General features: G+C 38.8%; 1 protein-coding gene across 34 annotated transcripts in view; it reads right to left on the bottom strand.

The window, feature by feature from the left end:
• Positions 1-22,128, bottom strand: part of ANK2 (ankyrin 2) — a 339,161-nt gene that overhangs the window by 94,058 nt on the left and 222,975 nt on the right. For 24 of the 34 annotated variants that reach the window (XM_084518971.1, XM_084519004.1, XM_084518975.1 and 21 more), the window contains exons 6-14: positions 19,174-19,359; positions 18,668-18,691; positions 16,603-16,701; positions 15,333-15,431; positions 7,698-7,796; positions 5,823-6,020; positions 3,020-3,118; positions 2,749-2,847; positions 129-227 (exon numbers count right to left, since the gene is read on the bottom strand). In XM_084518971.1, coding sequence (XP_084375097.1) covers positions 129-227; positions 2,749-2,847; positions 3,020-3,118; positions 5,823-6,020; positions 7,698-7,796; positions 15,333-15,431; positions 16,603-16,701; positions 18,668-18,691; positions 19,174-19,359 — 1,002 coding nt within the window. The remainder of the gene's footprint in view (positions 1-128; positions 228-2,748; positions 2,848-3,019; positions 3,119-5,822; positions 6,021-7,697; positions 7,797-15,332; positions 15,432-16,602; positions 16,702-18,667; positions 18,692-19,173; positions 19,360-22,128) is intronic. The other 10 variants (XM_084518982.1, XM_084518972.1, XM_084518980.1 and 7 more) reach the window with 3 other exon arrangements.

Below are 22,128 nucleotides of genomic sequence, written 5' to 3'. Positions count from 1 at the left end.
CCATTTCAGGTGTGCTTAGTGTTGAACCCACAACTCAAATAAAAATGAAATTGCTCTTCCTTTGCTCCCCTGCTTCTGCTACATTTTTGAGTAAGAGAAAGCAAAAAAGTTATAAGCAGAACACCTACCCTGGCTCGGGCATCAACCAAGGCCCCGTTTCTCAGGAGGCAACGAACTACTTCCACCTGCCCAGCACGTGCTGCCATGTGCAGCGCCGTTTCTCCACGCTGCAGAAAAGCAAAAAAGTGTCAGTGTCCCAAACCTCTGTGAAGAAACAGAGCTCCGATGCTGCAAATCCTGTCCATGCTTCGGCTCGTGTAGAGACCCGCGTTTCTGCCCACTGAGAACCTGGCTTCAGAGCCAACAACAGGCAGTTAAGAACAGTGTGTGCATACATGCCACCGGGTTGTGGTCTGCAAACTCGGTGATCCTGGACAAACATAATAACACTCCAGAGGGTTAGGATAAAAGTCCTGGTTTATACAATATTCTGCCTTATAGAGTCCCCTGGTCACATGCATTCCTCAGCCTTCTACACACGGATGCATCAGCTTGTGCACCATACAGGAGGTATGAGTGTATTGAGCCCATCTCTCTTGAGGGACAGCGAGGCACACAAGCCTCAAGATGGAAGGGCATTTTTTTTCCAAATGCTCTCCTCCTGCACGCTGTGTGGAGCTGGCAGCTTTAAAAGTCCTTGCAGTGGCTGTGCACAACTGAGCCAGCACACAAAATGTGTAAAATCTGTGCTCAGCAGCCCAGCTCTATCTGCAGGCTACAGAATAAATGTCATTCCAAGCCTTTTGCAGCCCACAGAATTTGAAGGAGTGTATGAAACTTTGGAAGGCTAACTGGGGTGATGTGGAATTTCAGATCTGAATAACGAAGTACAGATGATACATTCAAAGCATAGATTTGCACAGGAACACTGAAAGTGACTGCTCCTTGATGACAGAGTTTCAAGCTGAATTTTGCACAGTTCAACATTCTTTGAGCTTACTGTCATAAAGTGGACTAAAACAGTCCCTGTGCAGCTCATCTACATCTGGTACATTAGGTACTGCGGCAGTTCTGCAATCAAGAGCTCTGTATATACCTGTTATGTTTTGACAACACAGCAGGACTGAATGCTTCTATGTGTTAAATTCCTTCTCCTTACTATAGAACTGGACCATATTTTATGACTGTCAAGGTAAAATATAACTGCCAAACCAAACACTCTTGTCAAGTTCTTTTGCATCAAAAATCATGTCTACTTGTCCTTCTGCCTAGATGTAGCAAAAGAAGCAACCTGAGTTTAGCTTCTGTTATGAATTTCTAATTAAAGCAAACTGTCTTCACCTGGAGTTCATTTATTTAGTCACTTTAAAATTAACATTGTATTACCCGCTCTGATTACTAAGTAGGCAACAAACAAAATCCCAAAGCCCCAGTTACAAACCTCAATATAGAATTTCATCTATATAAATTTTATTACCTGAAGAATGAAGTGTTTAAAATGTGAACAAATTTTACATTTCTCACCCTCTAAAGATCAGATTGCTATAAAGACCCTTTTGTACTTGAATTAGCAAAGCAATTTAGCTTTTGAAAACAGTTAGTAAACCAACAGGGAACTTCAGCTTACGAAGTAAAAGCCAAGACACCTGTGTCGCACAAATTGTAAAGCATTAAACTTTGCACATATGTATCCAGTAATACCACCACAATACTTTTAATTGCTTCCACAAAAATTTCGTGTTGGATTCCGTATCATCAATAAAGTTTTTACGTAAGAATTGCTTCTATAAAGAAGTAGAAAGCAGTAAGAGGTTTTCTCAAGAAGAGTCTGTTCTAACAATTCAGGCAAACATCCCCGCATGCTGCGCGCTGTCCCTGGGTTCCACTTAAGATTTTTCTAACTGATGGGAAAAACTGCCAAGTCCAGCATACCTGAATTAATTTGTTGCTGTTGTTGTTTTCTTGCTAGGAACATTTATTTATAACATTACTTGCTGGTAAAGAGCTGCTTTCAAAGTGCGGACAGTCAGAAGTTAAATATTTGTTTATGCTGACAAATAAAACCAGTAAGATATCTATGAAATATAACTCAGGAAACTATCGTGTTCTTTTTATTATTATTATTCTTGGTAACTAGGCTATTGGTACACAAACACCATTTCTATGGTAAGTCAGGTTCTGCATTTTGTTACCTCCCAAAGGTCACATTTTCTAGGTTTACATATGTTCTTTCAAAAGGCACTAGGTCCTGGAATTTCCTGCATAAAAGCAACATCTTGAGTTTAACATTTTTGTTTAATTGTTAGGTTTAAGCATCTCATATCCTTTCACTAGCACAAATGGCACAATTTCATGACAGCCAGCAAGACTGCGCAAGCAGAAACTGGAGCCATTTGGATATAAATTTCATCATTCTGAACTGAAACACAGTCTTTCCTGTGGCTTGGCTTATATTCACAGCTTTGAAAGTGTTTGGTGAGCTTTGTCTGTTTTTAAGGGAAACTTTTACTTATTCAGGCATTGCTGAAGAGTACGTGAAACCACAGGTGGCTTACAATGCCTATACAATAGTTATTTTCCCCTCAGTGGTGATTGGGAAAGGTGCTAGGATAATTTATCCTATATAATATCCTATGCAATAAGGTAATGAAATATCATTCAAATGTGACCTTTGGTTGAACTGCATGGTAGGCCGGGCCCCTCTGAAGGAGGCATGACACAGATGATTCTAGTCAAAGCCATACTCACAATGTTAGTGACATCGGGAGAGGCTCCGTTCTGCAGCAGAAGGAGGACTATGTTCAAGTGGCCCATAAATGCAGCCACATGTATTGGTGTGAGGCCCGACTGCGAAACAAAGCAAGAGCAGTTTTACTCCTCTGCACCGGCATAGGGGAGGGGCTTCTTCGTTTCATTAAAACATAAGTGAAAGTGAGGCATGACAGGAAAGAGAAAAAAAAGGAAGCAAAAAAGGAGAGAGAGAAGGAATGTTTCTTCAGGGTATGAAACATTTTTCTACCTCTGTTATAGCCTGGATTGAAGCCCCATATTTCACCAGGAGTTCCATGACTTTGATGCGATTTTTCTTGCAGGCAATGTGCAGTGGAGTAAAACCATTCTGTGCAAAAGACAGTCATGTTAGTTAAAAACATGCAACTACACTTTCCACACAGCTCCATGCTGGTGCGCTGGGAGCAGAAGGGTTAGAGTACCAGAAGCAAATTTTCTTTAAGCACAAGAGGTTATGAATTACAGACATCTCCCAGTAGTTTGAGGCAGAACAAAGCAGTGCTGCTGCTTTCTTCTCAGGCAATGGAGAGAAACTGAACTTCCACCTCTGAAAACCAAATACAGACATGCCTGTTCTGACTTGCAGGTGCATGTGCGCACGTGTGTATGTATGTATCTGGTTCTGAAGGCTGCACATGTGTGTGTGTACAAATGATTTGCAGTAGCTTCCAAGATTGCCTAACACAGGAAATAAAAAATAAAAGAAACAATAGTGGTAACTTTGAAACCAGTCAGTCTTTTGAGATGTACAAAGTGCATTTTATACCTCTCTATAGACAGAACAGAGTATTTCTTCCAGATTCCACCTCATTTTTTGTCTTTATCTTGTAGGCTTGTGCAAGCCTTAAGCACCTATGTGTATTTATTTTGTATTTGCGCATCAATCTACAGTATACTGTATTCGTGTTTGTGTATGTGTGCATTTGCAAGGACACCTTAAATTAATTGCCCTACTTCAGCTGTGGTTTCACAAAGTCTCAGTATATTTGTGGCCCTTCTTCCTTTATTCCTGCCCTGCTGAGTCATAAAGCACTGTAAGCAAGGTATCAGCCCTCATCTGGGTTAAAACTAAATAGGACAGGGCAGGAACAGGAATGAAAGGGGAGTGGAAAAGGGAACATCTTAAACCAGTATTGCAACCTAGCAATCTTATACTTTGAGACAGTAGGTTTAGTGTTGTGCTTACAAGCAGCAGATATTTGTTTCTTTCGAAATGCTCATTGAGTAAGTCTGGGGCTCTTTCAACAAAGCATGGCTTTGTACTGTGTACGAAGCATGTACGCATACTTTGACTTTAAGCTCTTTTTATGTACTGTTACTGCTAATACAGGTTAAGTGTGTGCCTAAAGCTAAGCGAACACATTATTCACTGTATTGTCAACATTTTAGTGAACAGCACAAGTAACGTTTTCAGACAATGTCAAATAATGGCTGTATTTTCTAATGAGAGGGGTCAGTATTGCTAAACACTCAACTAGTAGCAAACAATTTATCAGTGAAATCTTAGGTCCTAGGAAGAGACACATGACAGATTATTCTACCGTCAGCTTCTGTTAAGAGAAATGTTAATTACTAGTTGATTTGAAGGTACTTTAAAGCATACACAGATTGGAAAAGCTGAGAACTCATATAGTGCTTGTATCCCTAAATTGTTTTGCAAATAGTAATTATTATATTTTTAAATATAGATGAAAATAAATTATTTGTAAAATTTGTTCCATCACAGTACTCTCTGCCAAATATTACTATTAGCCTTCCCTAGTTTCTTAAGAAGTAATCAAAACCATTAGATATTCTACCTCCTGCACATCATATCTCAATATATTTCATAGGGAGTTTTACTGTTTCAGAAGTTTTCATATTTTCCACTTAATTTATTGCCTGAGTTGATTTGACTTTCCTATTTCTATTTAAGCAAGAAGCAGTTTGATGAGCGAAGGCATAAAAAAATATAGTACTAACAGAAATCATGTATTTAATGTATTAAATACTGTAAACAAGCCAGAGGTGACAGGTCCCTGATGGGAGAGGAATCGCGAGAGTACGAGAGAGGGGGAAGGAGAGAAGGAAGGAGCAGCCTCAGCAGTTCTCCTTTCCTTTCAGCATAGATGTTTCTCGGGGAGGGAGGAAGGGAGAGGGAGGTATATTCTGGTCATGGAAGGAAAGAAAGAAGATGTGGGGGCTAGCATACAATGTGTATGTGTGGGCAGCTGAGGAAAGTACAGCTATAGATAATCAGAAGACTGGCAAGAAAAACAAATCCTGACTGAAAACAGCATTGAAAAAGACCAACCAATTGAAAATGATGCTGGAAAAGACCAAACAAGAAAAACATAAGATGAGGAAGGAATAAAAAGGGGTTATGAGATTTGCAAGTATAGAGAGGTCAAGAAAAATGACAGAGCAGAAGAAATATTGTCTGGGTTTGGATAGATTAGACTCTTGAAAGCTTTTTATGCTCCTGAAGTCAAACATGATGTTTTTCTCTTAGTTAGGAGATGATGGTTTGCACAGTGAGTGAAAGGAATCATACCTGTTTTCATGTAAGCATCAGAAGAACTGTTTTTTAAAAAGGAAGGAACATGGCACCTAATACAAGGGAATGTATTAATCTGATAAATACAGAAATATTAGTTTTGTCATATATTTTCTCCATGCCAATTAGCTTACTGATTTAGTTGAAAGTTTTTAAAAATTATTTGTGTATCACAACATAGTATGAAAAACTAAACTATCAATTCAACAAAATACCTATGCATAAGTTACCGTCACCTAGAAATAGCTGTGACTTTAGGAACTCTGTGGAGCGTCCAGACCTGACACTACAGCCACTGGTCATGGGACATGGTGCATGACTAGGCTTAATGATAGGAGACAGAATACTGGTAATGAGTAAGTGTGACAACCCCTTTGTGACTGCAGCTATTCAGGGTTGTTGGAGTATCTTGACAGTTTTCACTTGGCTTTACTAGTAAGAGCTACTCATCTGCCCTTGGTAGGTTTGCTATGTGACACAGGTGGGACAGGTTTACCAGGGCACGAGCATTGGGATTTGCTCTCTTGTCCAGAAGGAGCTTGGTGACACGATAGTGGCCACAGTGTGCGGCCACATGGAGGGCGGTCAGGTAGTCCAAGGTGACATCGTCCACAGGAGCTTTGTGCTGGAGGAGATGTTTGACACATTCCACGTGGTCCCCCTGGGCCGCCATGTGAAGTGGGGAGAGCCCATTCTGTGGCAAAAGAAAACGGAATGGTAACTTCTAGCACCTCTCTCCTAAATAACAGCACATTCTCAAAGAATGCCACTGGGACTTCGCAGAGTAATCCCATCACCGAAACAGGGCTGCATTTGAGCTACAGATGGAATTAAAAATAAAAACTCTAGTCACCCTTCCCCTTCCAGGAAACACACTGAAATTTAGAGAAACATTATATAATTAATTAAAATCAGTTGTTAATCAAAGGAAAATAATCTAAGGGTCTTGCCTTATGATTTAATATTTAATAAAACATATTCAACATATTATGTTGAAATCTGTGGGAAGCAGACAATTCAAAGGAAAGAGAACTCTTGCTAAGAATATGCATAACATTTTACATGTGATGAGAGATTTAAAAAGCACCGTGTTTAAAGATAGGCTATAATACAGAGACTCGAACTGGTAACTGAATTGGTGTGGTCAAAGTGACTGTTACCTGGAAGGAGGGAATTATTCCCAGTACAGTTCTCCTCTGCTCAGTCCTCAACACAGGGGAATGTCCAGATGCTGCCACAGCAGCCCAGATGTTTTGCCCTAGCTGGCAACCTCTGCCTTTGAATGGGAGCATGTGGGAGTCCTGCCTGAAGCACGCACAATATATGTGGTAGGGTCTGTTCTACCAAGGTTTTCTACTTCTTACTGAAGTGAAGGGTGCTGACAGATAGGGTTCACCTAAGCACCTTCTCCCACCAAAGGGAACAGAGAAGGTCTAAGGAATTTTTTTTTGCCTACAATTACCATCTCACTGTGGATCCCTCCTGTATAAAGAGATGATCTGGACTACTTAGTGCTATCAAGGGATACAAAGCTTGAGGACATCCTTACTCAATGTATCTGATATGCATGCAACTCAGTGATAAAACCTCCTGAAGACTATCAAGAGAAAATATTACTGGTCTCCAGTAAGTACAACAATGGCTCAGAATACATTAATTGCCCTTGTTTAGAGCCCTGTTTGAGGGAGTGGGGCTCAATAAAGGATGCAATGGTCTGAAAATGATACTTAAATTGCTTGCTGCAATACTTTATTCCACTGTTTTGCAGCTAATGATACCAGCTACCTTTGTCGGACACTTTGAAATCTACTGATGTGAAGTGCTGCTCATTGAGGTTTGTTATTATACTACAAGGGTCTTTTTCTCACTGTTTTGACCAAAGAGACAGTATTTCTATTAAATGCATTCATCTCAGATGTACTCTTTTTGGAAATCAATAAGAAGACACTGAAATAATTTTCCAAGTATGAAATAGTCCATAAAAATCACAGGTCCTAATTAGTTTATATGAAGGATAGGAAAATATATACCTAGAATCAGTTCTCTGAAATGTCTGACCCACCTTTTCCATCTTTCTGTCTTATGGCTGTAAGAAGCCACAGAAGTGAAGTGCTTTCAATAGCACTGTACTTCAGGTGTTCAGTCTGGTATTACAGAGAGGAGTATTGAAGTATATACTGTTTCACATCTTTGGAAAGCATAGTTCCTAATTATGTAAGAAAACCTTATTTCTGGACCATTATACCCATTAATACATTTCCTTTGGGAGAACTGAAATGTTCCTCTCTTCTTCCTCGTCCTTTCAGTGACATTATACATGATTTGGAAAGTTATACAGAGCTGTTACTGTATCTTCTAATACGGCACTCACCTTGGTCCTCGCAAGCAGTGGGGCACCTCGTTCCAGAAGCAGTTCCACAACCTGGTCATGGCCACTTCTTGCAGCACAGTGGAGTGGGGTGAGTCCATCCTTAAAGCAAAATGAGGGAAAGTAAATGAGCACATCCTCCAGTGTCCATTATGGCACTCCGAGAAACACCCTTGCAACAACACAGCCCCACAAATGTGCTAAAAAGCTCACTTATTGACTCCTAACTGAAGCTGGCTCCATTACATGAAGTTTCCTCCCTATTTTTCCTTGTACTAAGATTACAGTTTTAGAGAGGAAGCCCACTGTGTGTTGGAAGTCTTATCAAAGAGGATAATGTGAGCATGCATTGCCTCCTCCTCTCTGTCTCCTCTGCATGGATTTGAGATTGTACTGCCTCTCTGCTTAATGTGTGCTAGGCCAGAGATGCTCTGTTCATCAACCCATCCTCTGGATAGCTTTTGATACAGAGATGAAAGAAGAAATGTCCATGCTAGAAAATTTGTCCTAGAATTTATTTTATTTTTTTCAAACAGGCAGCAGGAGAAAGGCGGTTTTAAAGCAGAAAGAAAAAGAGAAAGAGAAAGTAAGGGAACAAAATCTTTTGTTTCTGTGATTGAGAACAAAGAGCTAACAATTCTTTCCTAAAATTACTGTGAGAGCACCAGTTCCACAGTATTTTTCCATTGCAGAACACTATCCTGTACGAAAAGATTTGTTTAGGCTACTCAGTAATGATCACAGCAGAGATCACAAAAGATGCATCAATGAAACATTTACACAGGGAATGCATTCTAGGTACTTCTGCTACAATTTGGATTTCATACAGAAAAAGACAAGAAATATGAAGCAAGAAAAATGTTTGGAAAAGAACATTAGAGCTGAATGACAGAAAAAAGAAAATTCATAACCCAAGATTTTATCTCATTAGGCCCTAATATTTTTCAAGCATACGCTAAGAAAAGCCATCAATACTCCTTCAACAGACATAGGCTTGTAACTGTTAAATAGCAATAGTTTCGATCACAGAGAAAGCCTTTTCTCTTTGAGACAAGCTGCTTGTCTTAGATGAAGTAGATGCTATTATTCCAGGGTGCCTTCTGAAGAATCCAGTAACAGCGCAATTATGAGTATGCTTGTCTGAGGTAGATTTATTATGTACAGGTCAAAAAGGTAGTGAAAATGCAGTAATGTGGCATTAAGTAGGAGTTAGTGACCCTCCTTCACACACAGGTATACTGTTTGCCTTCGTGGAGTCTGTGGGCAGTCTACATCATGATATTTTCACTTCTACTATTAACAATTTTAAATTAAAAGTAGTTTTAGATTGCAATATCGTTTTGATTATGCAAGCACAGCCCTTTAATACTCTACAAATGGTATTTCCACGAAGTACATCCTGTCTCATCCTAAATTTTAAAAGCACAGAGCACCTCCCTGAGATAGCAGCACACAAAGCTCCACATCAGTGAGGAACTGAAATCTGGGGAGAATTTTTCTCCTTGACTTATCTACCGTTTCCAGAGACTTTTCAGAAACATCTGACGGGGTTAGGTGCGCCTTGGTGCTCGCTACCTCAGAGGCAGTTGCTGCATCACTAAATCCCCTGGAAGCTTTGCAATGAAATTCAGCAGATGCAAGATCAAACCCATGAACAGAATTCAAGGGTGCTCAGCACCTAACAGATCTGGTCAAAATGAAGGAATTGAGTATAACTAACTTACCTGTTTTCTTCTTCTCTGAAACTCCAGAGGACCCTAAATCAAGCCTCTAAATGCAAAACAGGTATATTTTCATCTCACTGCCAGAAGGATTCATGCACAAAATTCCCACTAGTATTACCAAGACGAGAATATGTCTCAAATGCATTTCTATGAAAGGTAATTATTTGGTATTTCTTTACAGTTTCTGGCCTTTTGTGCTCTGCATCTTAATCAAGGTGGGACATTCACTTTCCTTATCTACATATTGACTTTGATGTTATTCCATTTAATAGAATAGCAAAAGAAAGGTAGAATTGTGTGAAGTCTTGAAAAGAAACGGAACAAATCCTCAGAGAGAGGGAAAAAGAACAATACAAGCCAAGAAACACCTCAACTCTACAAGAAAGTCTAGGTAAAAGAACTAAATCATTATAAAGCATGTTTTCTCCTTTTTTCTTATCTATAATTGCCTGTAAAAATAGATTTTAAAAATATATCTATCCTATTTATCCTGCCCTATTTTTCATAAATGTGTATCATTTACTATCTGTGCAGTTTCCAGTAGCTGAATTAAGCATATGCTTTGCAGCCTTCCCATGTAATTTTCTTTCTCTTCCTTCTTTCTGCCCTGGGTAAAGCTGTATGCATATTTTAAAAATGTTGTATATTTAATATTCAAATTCTATTTGTGCTTATGTTTTATTCAAAGATGAGGGAAATTGAAAAGAGAGTTATAGTAGAATTAGTAGATAATACAATGAGGACAAGCTGACATCAGCCAACATCAAGAAACATACTGTACGAAATTAGTCTGCTTTTGCACCATTATCTACTTGCAGTGAACCTCTATGCTCTGGCATCTGCTGCAGGAGTTTGCCTACCTACCTTTTTAGTCATTCCATCGCTAACTGGTACACCACATGAGGTGAAGATTGCATGCTGACCAAAGTATCTAATGCCATGTGACAGGACATACACACAACATAGGGTCGAAGAGACACAGATTGAAGCACAGAAAGAGACATGAAATTCAATGCTTCTATGTTTTTAAAAGCCCAGTATTTATTCCCTCATCCCAAATAATATCTATAACGGCAAGTTAAATGTTTTCATCTTCCAGGTGGCTTCCTGTACCTGGCATTCAGTTGTTCCTGTATGTGGTACTCTCCTAGCACACTCTTTGCAATGTAACCAAGAAGTGGGGCACAGCTAGAAATGACACTACAATCCGCTCTGTATGTGTGGAAGCCAGGAAATTCCATCATTCCTATTTCCTCTTAAATGGCTGTCAAAATAGAAAATAAACTTTTGCTCTTTTTTTTTTTTCTACCCAAAGATCAATCACTGATCATTTTTTAACCTGCATAATTAATTTTTAATTCCATGCATGACTCCTAACTGCAGAACCCTGGCAAGTAAATTAGTAAGTAATTTCATAGTAATCAAAATGCTTTAACCTCAGTTTACCAGAGAGACTGAAATAAAAAGAAGCTTTGCTTACAAGGAAGACTTGGGAAAATGGGAAATTATGCGAGCAGTGCCTTAACAGAAGGACAGTTGTGCACATTCGGTGCTCATTCGAACGAAGTCTGATGACAGCATATGAATGTCAAAGGCCATATTATCAAAGAATTCTTCCAAACTGCAGCTGCATATTCTCATTTGTACAGGGGTGAGATTAAATTTTAGTATTCTGTACGTTTGATGTGCAAAAATGTCCAAATTTGCTTGACAAATAAAGGCCTTTACATTAGATCATTTTTATGTTGTCATTAAAGTGCTTGTCTTTAAAAATGAACAAGGCAAGTGTACCTCCTGCTCGAAGCTCTGAGTCTCGATGTAACTGAACATGCTCTAAAGTATTCCTCCAGATATGCCTCTCAAGGTACAAATTTAAAGAACACAGCAAAAATATACCATGCATCTGCTTGCGTAATAAGATATTAACTTAAATAATTCTACATAATCGTCGCTATCTGTACTGCTTGCTTAGATAATCTGTACAACATCCCTCCCACCTTGCAAACATCACATGAATACATTATCTTTATAGCCTGCATCTGCATTGTGATTAGCTATTTACAATCCGACTTGACTTTAAGAATAGCAAAAACTGCCCATGAAATGTTAGGGCTCTGTGCATTTGTAAGAGCAGGAGAAAATGTCACAGCAGCGTTACTGCAGGAGCAAATGCTGCAAGCACAGCACCGGGCCGAGTGTGAGGCTCCCGGTATGCTGGCTGAATGACACAAGGCCCACGGCCACGCTGTGATCACAGAGAGCCACGTCTGTTCTGTCAGGATGCGTATTTACAAAAAGGGACACTATTACGAAGAAAATCTCAAAAGGTTCCCAACATGAGTGCTAAGGGGTGTCCAAGTTCCCCCCTCCCTTCCAGCTTCCTCTTCCTTTCCCCTTGGTACCACACATCTCTGTGACCACCCTTCTGCTCCCTGCAGGTCCAGCTGGGTCTCCGTCCTTTCCTGAGGCCCTTCTCCAACCCAGATATCACCCCAGACTTTCTGCCCACCATCACCAGGCCTACTCCCCTCTCCAGCTGCCACACTCCTGGCACACAAGGTATTTGCTTTCTGACACGGTAAGCTTCCCATCCCGAGAGCAGAAGCTTGAGCAACCAAAAATGCTTTCCTTCCCTCAAAGTGAGAACTGGTAATTGCCACATTTCTCTTGATCACATGGCAATGATTTAATCAAAACCTGAAATTTCCACTGTCTTTTAGAGATAACACACTGATGCCACGTTTTTTCGCATTTGCTTCTGAAACCCAGCTCCACTGGTCCACCACAGTAAGCCATGCAGGTCGGAAGCTCAGCTAAATAAAGTATTTTTAAAACATGTCACTGAAGTCCTTTTTTAAGGTGAACTTTTAGAGATTACAGGTTTGATTAAGATTTTAAATATGAAATGTTTTAGCATCAGAAATTTTAACCGTTGATCAAACAGACCTCCAGATGAAGCTTTTATGTAAATATAAATATCACAAATGTCAATATAACACAGTAGTAACAAAAAATCCTATCAATACCATTGGGAATGGGGTTTACATTTTTTTCTTTAGATACAATACAACAGAGAAATGAAATAACACTTTTAAGAACTTATTTAGTAGTTATTTGAGAAAAACAGTAAAACTTACCAAAACCACTTAATATTGTTTAAACATACACATACAACAAGTGGATTTACTTGCAATTCTACAACTTTAGAGAGAAATACCATAAAATTTCAGGAAATACATTATGAAATGCATATGAAACAAAACCAGTTCCTGCAGTAAGTAGGGCTTTTCTCTGACATGCAACATTAACTATGGAACAGTAGGACACATTCATAATTTACTCATTCTGAAGAATGCACTTTTTTTTTTTTTTTTTTTTGGACAATGCATAGGCTCCTAATACTCCAATGGAATATTTTCAAACGTAAAAAGACTTTGCAGATTAACTATGTAAAGTTAAAGTACTGGGGGCTCAGTTAAGATCTGTTAAAATATTTTTTCGCATCTTAATTTATGCATCATCAGATGTCATGTAAGAAGGTTAAAAATAAAATGAATGAAAGCAATGAATACTTCTTTAATTGAACAGCTTATCTCAATATGGTACAGAGACCCTGAATAAAAGCCCAAGCTACCTGGCAATGAAATATCCTAGCACATTTAATTCTACTGTTTTTCAGTGAATCTGACCTACTGGAAAAATAAAAGTGTTCTTTAGGAGAAATGACAAGGCAAGTATGGAAAGGCAAGCATGTTAGTACCAAGGAGGAGGCGGCAGAGGCCTCTCCTTTAAAGTACAAAACACATGTATGCATGGCATGCAACACACAACCTACCTCCTCAGTACCCTACGTACTCACGGCCATAGCAAAGCACAAGGCATGCGGACAAAGCAAAGAGGAAAGAAAAAGACACCAAGACTACATAAACAGCTGGCATGAAGACAAGAGCACGCCACAGAGAGAGACACTGACGGCAAAACCAAAGCTCTGGAATCTCCCCCACTGTAAAGTACATGCAGCCTACCACCACCGCATGTCTTCGAGCAGAGAGAAGGCAGAAGATGGAAGCAAGAAGAAGCTGCTGAACCTATGCAAACTGGCATGTACGTGCTTTAGGATACCTTTATGGGTTGTCACCAGTAGCTTTGTGCTAGCAGTTTTTGTGCTAATGTAGCAGCTGACAAAGGGCAGGAAGCCAAGACAATGTGAAGACTCTAAAATTAGAGCCTTCCACCTACACCGGGCAAAGTCCTGTTCTTTCAGTTTCATTCAAAACTGCACATCAATCTTTCTGGGTGTGCGGGGAGGGGATACATCTTGACCTCATAAAATCCAAGATGTCCTTTCAATCATCTGGCACAACTTGTCCAAAAAAAGTATCTAAATACTGAACAGCAAAGAGGTGAATTCAATACTGTCATCCCATAGGCTACGTGGACCATTTCTATATGACTGCTGTGTTTATGCATATGTGAAATATCCTGACTGCAGTGTATTATTACCATTTCATGCCTCTTTTCCATAGGATTTTAGGCACTTCTTAAGGTGAGTTTGAACAGAGATGATTTACTGCACACCTTCCTAAGATGTATCATCTTCCATCATCATCATTAGTTTTTTTTTTTTAAAATAAGAGCAAGAGAGACATCAGGAATATAAATCATAATCACATACAGAGTTACATGATAATCATGCTTCTCTTCCTAGTTTATGAAGCAACAAATAGTTGATGAAATTAGTAACAAAGTAACTGCTGAGGCTGAATAAACCACAAGGGCAACTGAATGCAATATACCCTACCTTTCTACCTTATTAAACAAAAACTATTTAGGTTCAAACTCTTAAGTGCAGCTCTAAACTCTGTGTTCTGAAAGACTGTGTATTACCTGGAGATAATACTTTGCAGATCAGTGCTTAAGAACAAGCAGCTTTCAATAACAAAGTTCTGTGCTCTTCACTTTGCATTAATGACCACATGTTCCTGAGTGGCTCCAAAATCCAATTTTAAATAATTACATACACACCACAAAGTGGTGTGTTTTTCGTTTGTCCTGAATGAATAAAGAGCAAAATATTGGTGTGGCTTTTCAACAAGGCAATTAGGGGGAGGAAATCAGTAATCACCTAATTCTCTGTGATTTGTCCAGGGAGGAGGTGACACTCTGCTGGCACAGAGTAGGTTACTTTTTTTCCCAACATTGACTCTTCAGTAAGAAGTGATTGCCAGCCTACTAATGTAGCTTTCCTTTTCATGATGACTGGCACAAACATATAGGAGTCAGGGGACAGAAAGGCTTAGCTGGGCTTAGGCCCTCCCGTTGCCATGCAGCACATGTGCTCCTGTGCCACATGTAGTGGGATCAAATAGCACACTTAGCTCTTTCCTCAACGAGATCAGAGTTTCATCAGCTTTTTCTTGTATGATGCAGGTAGGTTATAGAGGACACTGAAGGAAAGAGTTTTTCTGCCTCCTTCTGTCATCAATGCCTGCCATTCTTTACTCTGATACCACAGAAAACAGTCTACATAAAACAAATAGTCTGAAAACTAAAGGTAGGATTCTGAATACAAAAAAGGGTAGAAAAATACTTCTTTAGAAATTGTTTTTGGAGTCATCATGTAAATTTGGTCCAAGTTTCACAAACAGTACACTTGTGAAGAGGCAATGTTTAATATTTTTGGAGATGTGTTCAGCTGAACATTTTTTGTTTGGCTTTTTGAGAAATTTGTAACAGCTGCATCTAATGTCTCACTTTAAGAACAGAACACAAGACACAATTACTGAAGCAGAATGCCTAGTTATGAAGCTTGATGTTCCCAGTCTCTGGTTTAAAAAAAAACAACAACGAAAAAATAAAATAAAATAAAATTAATTAATTAAAAAAAAAAAATTCAGGGAATAGAAACACTCACCCTGGTTTTGGCATCGATCTGCCCTCCGCGATCCAACAAGAGCTTCACCATGTTTGTGTTTCCCCTTTTGGAAGCCACATGCAGTGGGGTGATTCCATTCTACACCATGAAAAGAACAAACAATGAGCATGATGGATTTGAAGGTGTATAATGGCGGTGAATTTGTGTTTGGCTCACAAAATGAGACCATCACATTATAGAGAATAAATGAAAATGTACTTGAGCATCAGAGCTAGGCACACACCATATAAGCTAGAGTTAGTATTCCTTTTTAAGCAAGAATCTTTATTCAGTGTTCGTTTGTTTTATAAACGAAGAAGCACATCTGCAAAAGCAGCGAACATCGCAGTCCCAGAGTCAGACAAATAAACAAACATATACCGGAGTCCCAATGAGTCAATATTCACAAAACACTGATGCATTTAAATCATTGCAACACACAAATTACACAAATGCACGACTCCTGCACAAAGTAATCTCATAAATGTAATGTAAATAGCATAGGTCCTGTTTAAGCTGAAAGTCCTTGCAAATGCTTGGGGTGAGGGCAAGAGGTAACATTAGCAGCTACTCCAGATGGGCAAGAGGAGGAAGTCAGTCTGAAAGGCTGAATCCTAAAGTAATTCAAAATGTGCCTGGCAATGCAAAATCAAACAGAAATCTGTGATCCAGCAGATTTAACAATATACAGATTACCAGAGGTTTTCATGGCACCAGATGACATGCTTCAAACTAAGTAATGCATGAAAACAAATAGACTGTTTTAGGTAGATCTGCAGTTGCTTACCATAAAATATTAGTCATGATTAATTAGTACTTATAATGTTATATTCATATAATGGCACTGTACCTTACATTTGCTATTTCAAAATATGTTTACATGTGAAAATACCAAATGAAAGTAGTATAGTAAATATTGAATCCCTAACAGACAGGAAAAAGACAATAAGCCCGATATATATTTCTGAAGTATGTCTAACTGACAGGAAAGCTAAAATAAATTGACATATCCTGAGAACATCAGCACTGTGACACAATTCAAAGGAGCCTGCTTCTGTCAACTGGGAAAACTAGTTAACAGTAAGCTCCCAAGGATTCTGCATGAAGGTAACTTTTTAAAACTACGAGGAAAAAAAAAAAGATGTCTTGAATACTACAGATTTTCAGCATTATTTTGCTTCTCATTTACTCTTGACTAGGAATTACACAAAGATATGCTCCCACTTTCATAGGCCATTACAACTAAAAAGAGAAAAAAACTCCTCCATACCCTTGCTGTGAAATCAACTGCAGCTCCTCTGTTTAGCAGCAGCGTTGCCACATTGACATTTCCATAGTGCGCAGCTATGTGCAAAGGTGTAAAGCCACTCTACAAAAGGAAACAGTCCTCATTATAGGGAATCAATTTATACAATATAATCAACTTAACTAGAACCTGACTTTAACAGTTGCTGGCAAACAAATGTATTACGCTGATTTTATCCAGTTAACCTATAATATAGCAAAGTCTTTCAGGCAGGGCATATGGGTTTTCATGTGGGATATTATCAAAAGTGTTTCTTTCTTTCATTTTCTGAGCCAGCGTTCAAGCCAAAAAGAAATCAGTAGCTTTCGTAACATAAATATATTATTTATTAATTGATATATTATCCATCCTTAAAGAAAATAAAGGGAGCTTCCTTATTAAAATTCATAAACAACAAGGGTCTTTTGGGCTGCATCTGTTTACTGTTTTTGTCTAAAAACAACAAAAGCTCTTGGACTCTGGTTTCACTGAGCTAAGAATTACAGATTATTCAAGATGTAATCCAAGAGCTTGGTCTACATGAGAAACTTTGCTTATTATAAGAAGCATAATTTTGAGAACCATAATTATTTACATTTATATATAATTTAGATCTCAAAAGAGCCAAAGAAACTTTGCCATCTCTCTTTGAGAAAAAACATGATTTACTTATTGCCTCTTGAGCACTAGAAGGTGAAACACAATTCATTTACAAGATACAGAATTACCTGACGACAAAATAAAAAAGATTAATTTTTCAGAAAGTAGGGCACGCAGCAAGCTTTTAGTCTCAGAAGTAATTCAAGTAGAAAGGGCCTCATATTTGAGGTTTCCCTAAAGAGCTTTACACTGATTTGATCAGAACTTACAATCTTATTGGTGGTTATGGGAAAGAAAAATACTTCTGGCTTCTGGACTATACTGTATTTTCAACTAGGTTTTCTTTCCTTCAGTGTACCAATCATTATTGTAAACTGCTCACAGAATAAAGACATGTATAAATAAATATGTGTATAAAAATGTGGAATAAAGATAGATGTTGCACTCTGAAATCAACTTTATTCCCCAAAGACGCATCAATTTGATCATTATTTTAACCTAACTCCAGTTACTTCTTTGTCAGCCCACAGGTGATCCTGGTCGAAGTCATCAAATTCATAGCCTTGTTGCCATGGTAAATTACTGGGAAAATGTCTACTGAGGATATCAGCACACAAATACGATCCTGTACTTAGCTACAGAGTGAATTTATGTTGCATTGACAACTAACTTCTCAAGGACATGTATTTACCTTGTGACAAATGCAAGGTACTTTATGTCAATGTAATGGCCAGTGAAGGAGATGGAAACTGCTTCACATTTACCGTAAGTGAAGAAGCAGGCATTCAAAAGAAGAGACTGCGTTCTTGGAAATAATGCTTTTTCCTAAATGTGACAATAATTTTTTCGGGGGGAATCAGAGTTCTAGCCAATCTGACACTTCACTTTTAGTGAAAGTACTTGTGGAGACTTGTCACTTCCACAATCAGTATAAGAACTGTAATATTCTGATTATGTACTATCCCCTAAGGACTTCTGAAAACTTTACTGAAAAGATCATAATAAGAACAATGGTGAAAATAAGCAGATGCTCTGAACAAGTTTTTACCTTGGAGGATTCAATTATATGTTTTACTGTACGAGAAGTAAAATGAATTTTATCATGATTCTGGCTGAGCCAGACATTTTAATATAGTTATGCCAAGTTAGTGCATTTTCATAATTAATTTAATTGAGCTAGAGGAACATCTTCATTCTCTTAGGTCCATTACTCACTTCAAAATTCTTTGAACTGAATGTGAGTTTTCAAAAGTTTACTTCAATATGGTGACACAAATAAAAAGCAATTATAAAACAAAGGATGAATAAAAACAGGTTTGCTGAGTCACAAATTGCTATTCATTAAAAAGTCATAACTTTTAGTGCTAAATATGAAATAAATATTGCCACAGAGCAGATAAAATAATTATAAATAACAGAAAGAATAATTAAAAATTTTTGATCTCGGTACCTCAGTCGTCCTATTCACCATCATCTGATGCAGCATGGTTTGGGAAAAAGAGGAAAGATATTAAAGACTGGCTGCAAAACGGAGAACTAAGTTGCTTTTTGAAATGAGTTATGTTGTTATAATGGGAAAAGCCACTGAAGCATGCATTAACATTAAACATAACCTATGTTCCCACAGGCAACACACCAGTATCCTATTTAATAGGGAAGCAGTGATTCTGCTTCCATTCTTTCTTCTGGTTTACAAATAATGAGAGAAGGCTGGTTACCACAGAAATGGGAGGTATAAGGAAAAAGCAAAAAAAAAAAAAAATGTGTAGCTTGCAATTACTGTGTCACTAAACACTGTTGAAGTAGATACATTACTGGCGATACTGGTTGTGGAACTTGTCTTTCCCCACAGAAGAAATTCCCTTCAACCCTTAGGATGAAGGAAGTAAAAGGTTGCTGCCCACTGGCACTCAGCCACGTGACTGTCCTGTTACCTGCAGGGCAGCGTGGCGTTACCTTGGACTGCACATCAGCGTTGTGGTCGTTCTGCAGTAAGAGTGCTGCTGATTTGGTGTCATCTTTTCTAGCGGCAATGTGCAAGGCTGGTAATCTCACTTTCCCCTTGGTGTCATTTTCCAGCAGGATAGCCACTGCCTGATTGTGTCCTTGTTGCAGTGCAACAGCTAAGGGAGTGAAACCATCCTGCAAGACAAGAAAACAGAACATCCGCAGCATGTCAAAGGACACGGAGCTTCACTGAACTGCACGGCAGCGTTCGCACATGGAAACTTCATAAGCACATCACCAGCTGGTTTCTACCTCTGCACCAAGTGCACTCCAGTGAAGTCACGTTGGAGGCAAAACATCACCCAGATGTGACTCCAAACATGTCAGAAGCACACTTTTTCACTTCAAAGTACATATGTATATATATGTGTGTGTGTGCATATTTATATATTTTAAGTACAGTACAAGCAAAGAATCATTCCACAGTATCTCTCATATTAACTTGTCATCTTACAATGGACTGCAAAGCACATTTTTGCAACACTTCCAAAAGGATTAGTGAGCACTGCACAAGGTAGATGTGTAAAATATAAAGGGATCTTGTTTCTGAGTACCTCTGGGAAAAGAAAGCAGATCTTCATATGCATTTGCTTCTCTTTCCCATTCTAAGTCATGCATGGGCTATGACTCAAGAAAGTCAGATCATATTTAGTAATTTATTCTAATTCTAAGCAGCAAAACATCACGTTATTTCTGGAAAAAAAAACAAAGTCAGGAAAATCTATCTATTTTTCCTTTATATTTTTAGCTTTGTTTTAAAATTATTTTCAAAATTTCTTGCTCCATCACACAGGGCCTAGATTACCAATGCTGTGACACGTAGCATGTGCTCACAACTTGCTATCTCAACAGGCACTGCTTGCTCGCATGCCCTTTATTCTGATTTATAAAACTAAATCTAGCTCAAGTCTTGCGTGCTGCCGAAGCACAGGTGCTACAACCACATGCTAGACTGGAGGGCAGCTAAACCATGAGGAGCAGAGCAGCCCTCAAACTGAGCCTGGGACCAGAAGGCATGCTGAATAACAGTGAAATGAAAAGGGAAGGGAATAAAACAAGGTTTTCTACATCTAGAGAAGAGTTAGTTATAGCCAGAAAGTGAGCAAACTGATTAAGACACATTAAGACACATAAGGCGTAAGAGACAGAATTGATTAGGAATAGGAAAACGGAAAGATGATAAAATAATAAAGGATGACTTAGGCAGGAATGGGAGCCAACATATGCTGAAAGAAACATCTGAGGAATTGCCAAAGTAATTTTTCCCCCTAGTAATTTAATAACATGCACTCCCTTTTGCGTTGAACTGTGGGTAGGTGCGTTGCAACAGCTATGCTATTATAGTTTCTTTCTGTAATAGAGATTAAATTCTGTACAGTGAATTAAAAACTGGTGAACAGCTGATGAAACAGCTGAACTGTAAAGATAATTCTGAGATTGGGGCCACATTAGGTGTTGAAATGGCTTAATGCATTTTCCTTTTGCCTCTGGAAACATGAGAACAAATCCTGGATTAGAGGGCCCTATGAAACTGAGCTCATCCTGATTCTCATTTTGTACCTAAACATATATAAAAGTGCAAGGAAATGAAATAGAGGAAACAAAGTATATCCAAAGGCGGTGCTAGCTTCAAAGCTTCAAAGACAAGATCAACCATTTGATTTTCCCCACATTATCTTTCATCTTTCTCTAAAAGGCCCCAGCCCTTTCTGCATTCTCTCCTATTACACAGCTAACAGGAGCCCTGAGAAAGCATTTTGTTTCCCCATCTCATGATGGGGAAATGAATTTCCCCATTCTCATCACACGAGAATAATCTTTGGGGCCAAACAGAATGTCTTTCCCATGTGCTGTGGTGGCATCCTCAGTTCAGGCTGCTATCCCACCTTATTTCATGTATCATTTCTTCCTTCTGTTTGTGAAACTAAATTCTGGGCACATATGAATGCAGAGAGTAGTTTAGTCCATCCTTCAGTTATACTCACATCACTAAACCATCACCTGAGCAAGATCTGAAACCAAAACTTGTCTAAGTAAGTGATAAAGGGATAGACAGGCTTTAACCTCCAGGCCACAAAAGTGAGATCTGACCTTTCCTGGTGAGAGAAGACAGATTTGGACTCAGGTTCTGAGTGGGGGTACAGCTGTTTTTTCTCCTCCCCTGCCTCTTTTTTAACAGAATTAGAGCATAGTATGAGTTACAGTAATGACTTGAAGCCTGTGTTCAAGCAGAAGCCACGTTAATTATAACCATATCAGCCTCACGGTACCTGTAAATTAATGAATGAATTTCCAGTGCTCCTGATCACAGTTAGTACAAGTTATTCACTGCAAGACTGCAAGCAGGTGACTCTGCAATGAATCCAGGCTGGGCTCGTGGAGAGCCAAAGATCCACTGCGACTCGTTCGCAGAGGGAGTTTCTGCCAAGTTGCCTGACTATCACACAGGATTTCATATTTCAGAAAGCTGCAGGGTAACGTGATCTCCATGTATGCAGGCCACAAGAGGATTATTTTAGGAGCTGTCATCAAATGGTAGAGTATCCATTGAAAGAAGGGATAGTGAAACAGCTGTTAAGACTAGCAGTTCAGTTTAAAGAAAAGGAAAGCAAGTATACATGCAACATCATTTTCAATTCATCCATTTGTGAAGGTAATCCAGAGTGGGTAAGTTTCTATACAGACTAGGGAAATTAAATAGACATGAGCAAAAGCTCTTTGTCAAGGGAGGAACTTTTCTATTACTATTTCATGTTGCATATCCTATCTACAGAGCAAACACAAAGCCAACAGACTTTGTAGAACTGAGCCTGGTCACTTGCTCTCTTGGCTGAGACCAAAACAAGATTTGGCAGAAGGAGAGCAACAGGAAATCAAGTGAGCACAGTCTTCATTATCTAGAAG

Source organism: Aythya ferina (assembly GCF_964211825.1).
Source record: "Aythya ferina genome assembly, chromosome: 4".
In the NCBI taxonomy this organism is placed as follows: domain Eukaryota; kingdom Metazoa; phylum Chordata; class Aves; order Anseriformes; family Anatidae; genus Aythya; species Aythya ferina.
Note: the sequence above shows the minus strand (reverse complement) of the source record. Positions and strands in the feature narration are given on the sequence as shown.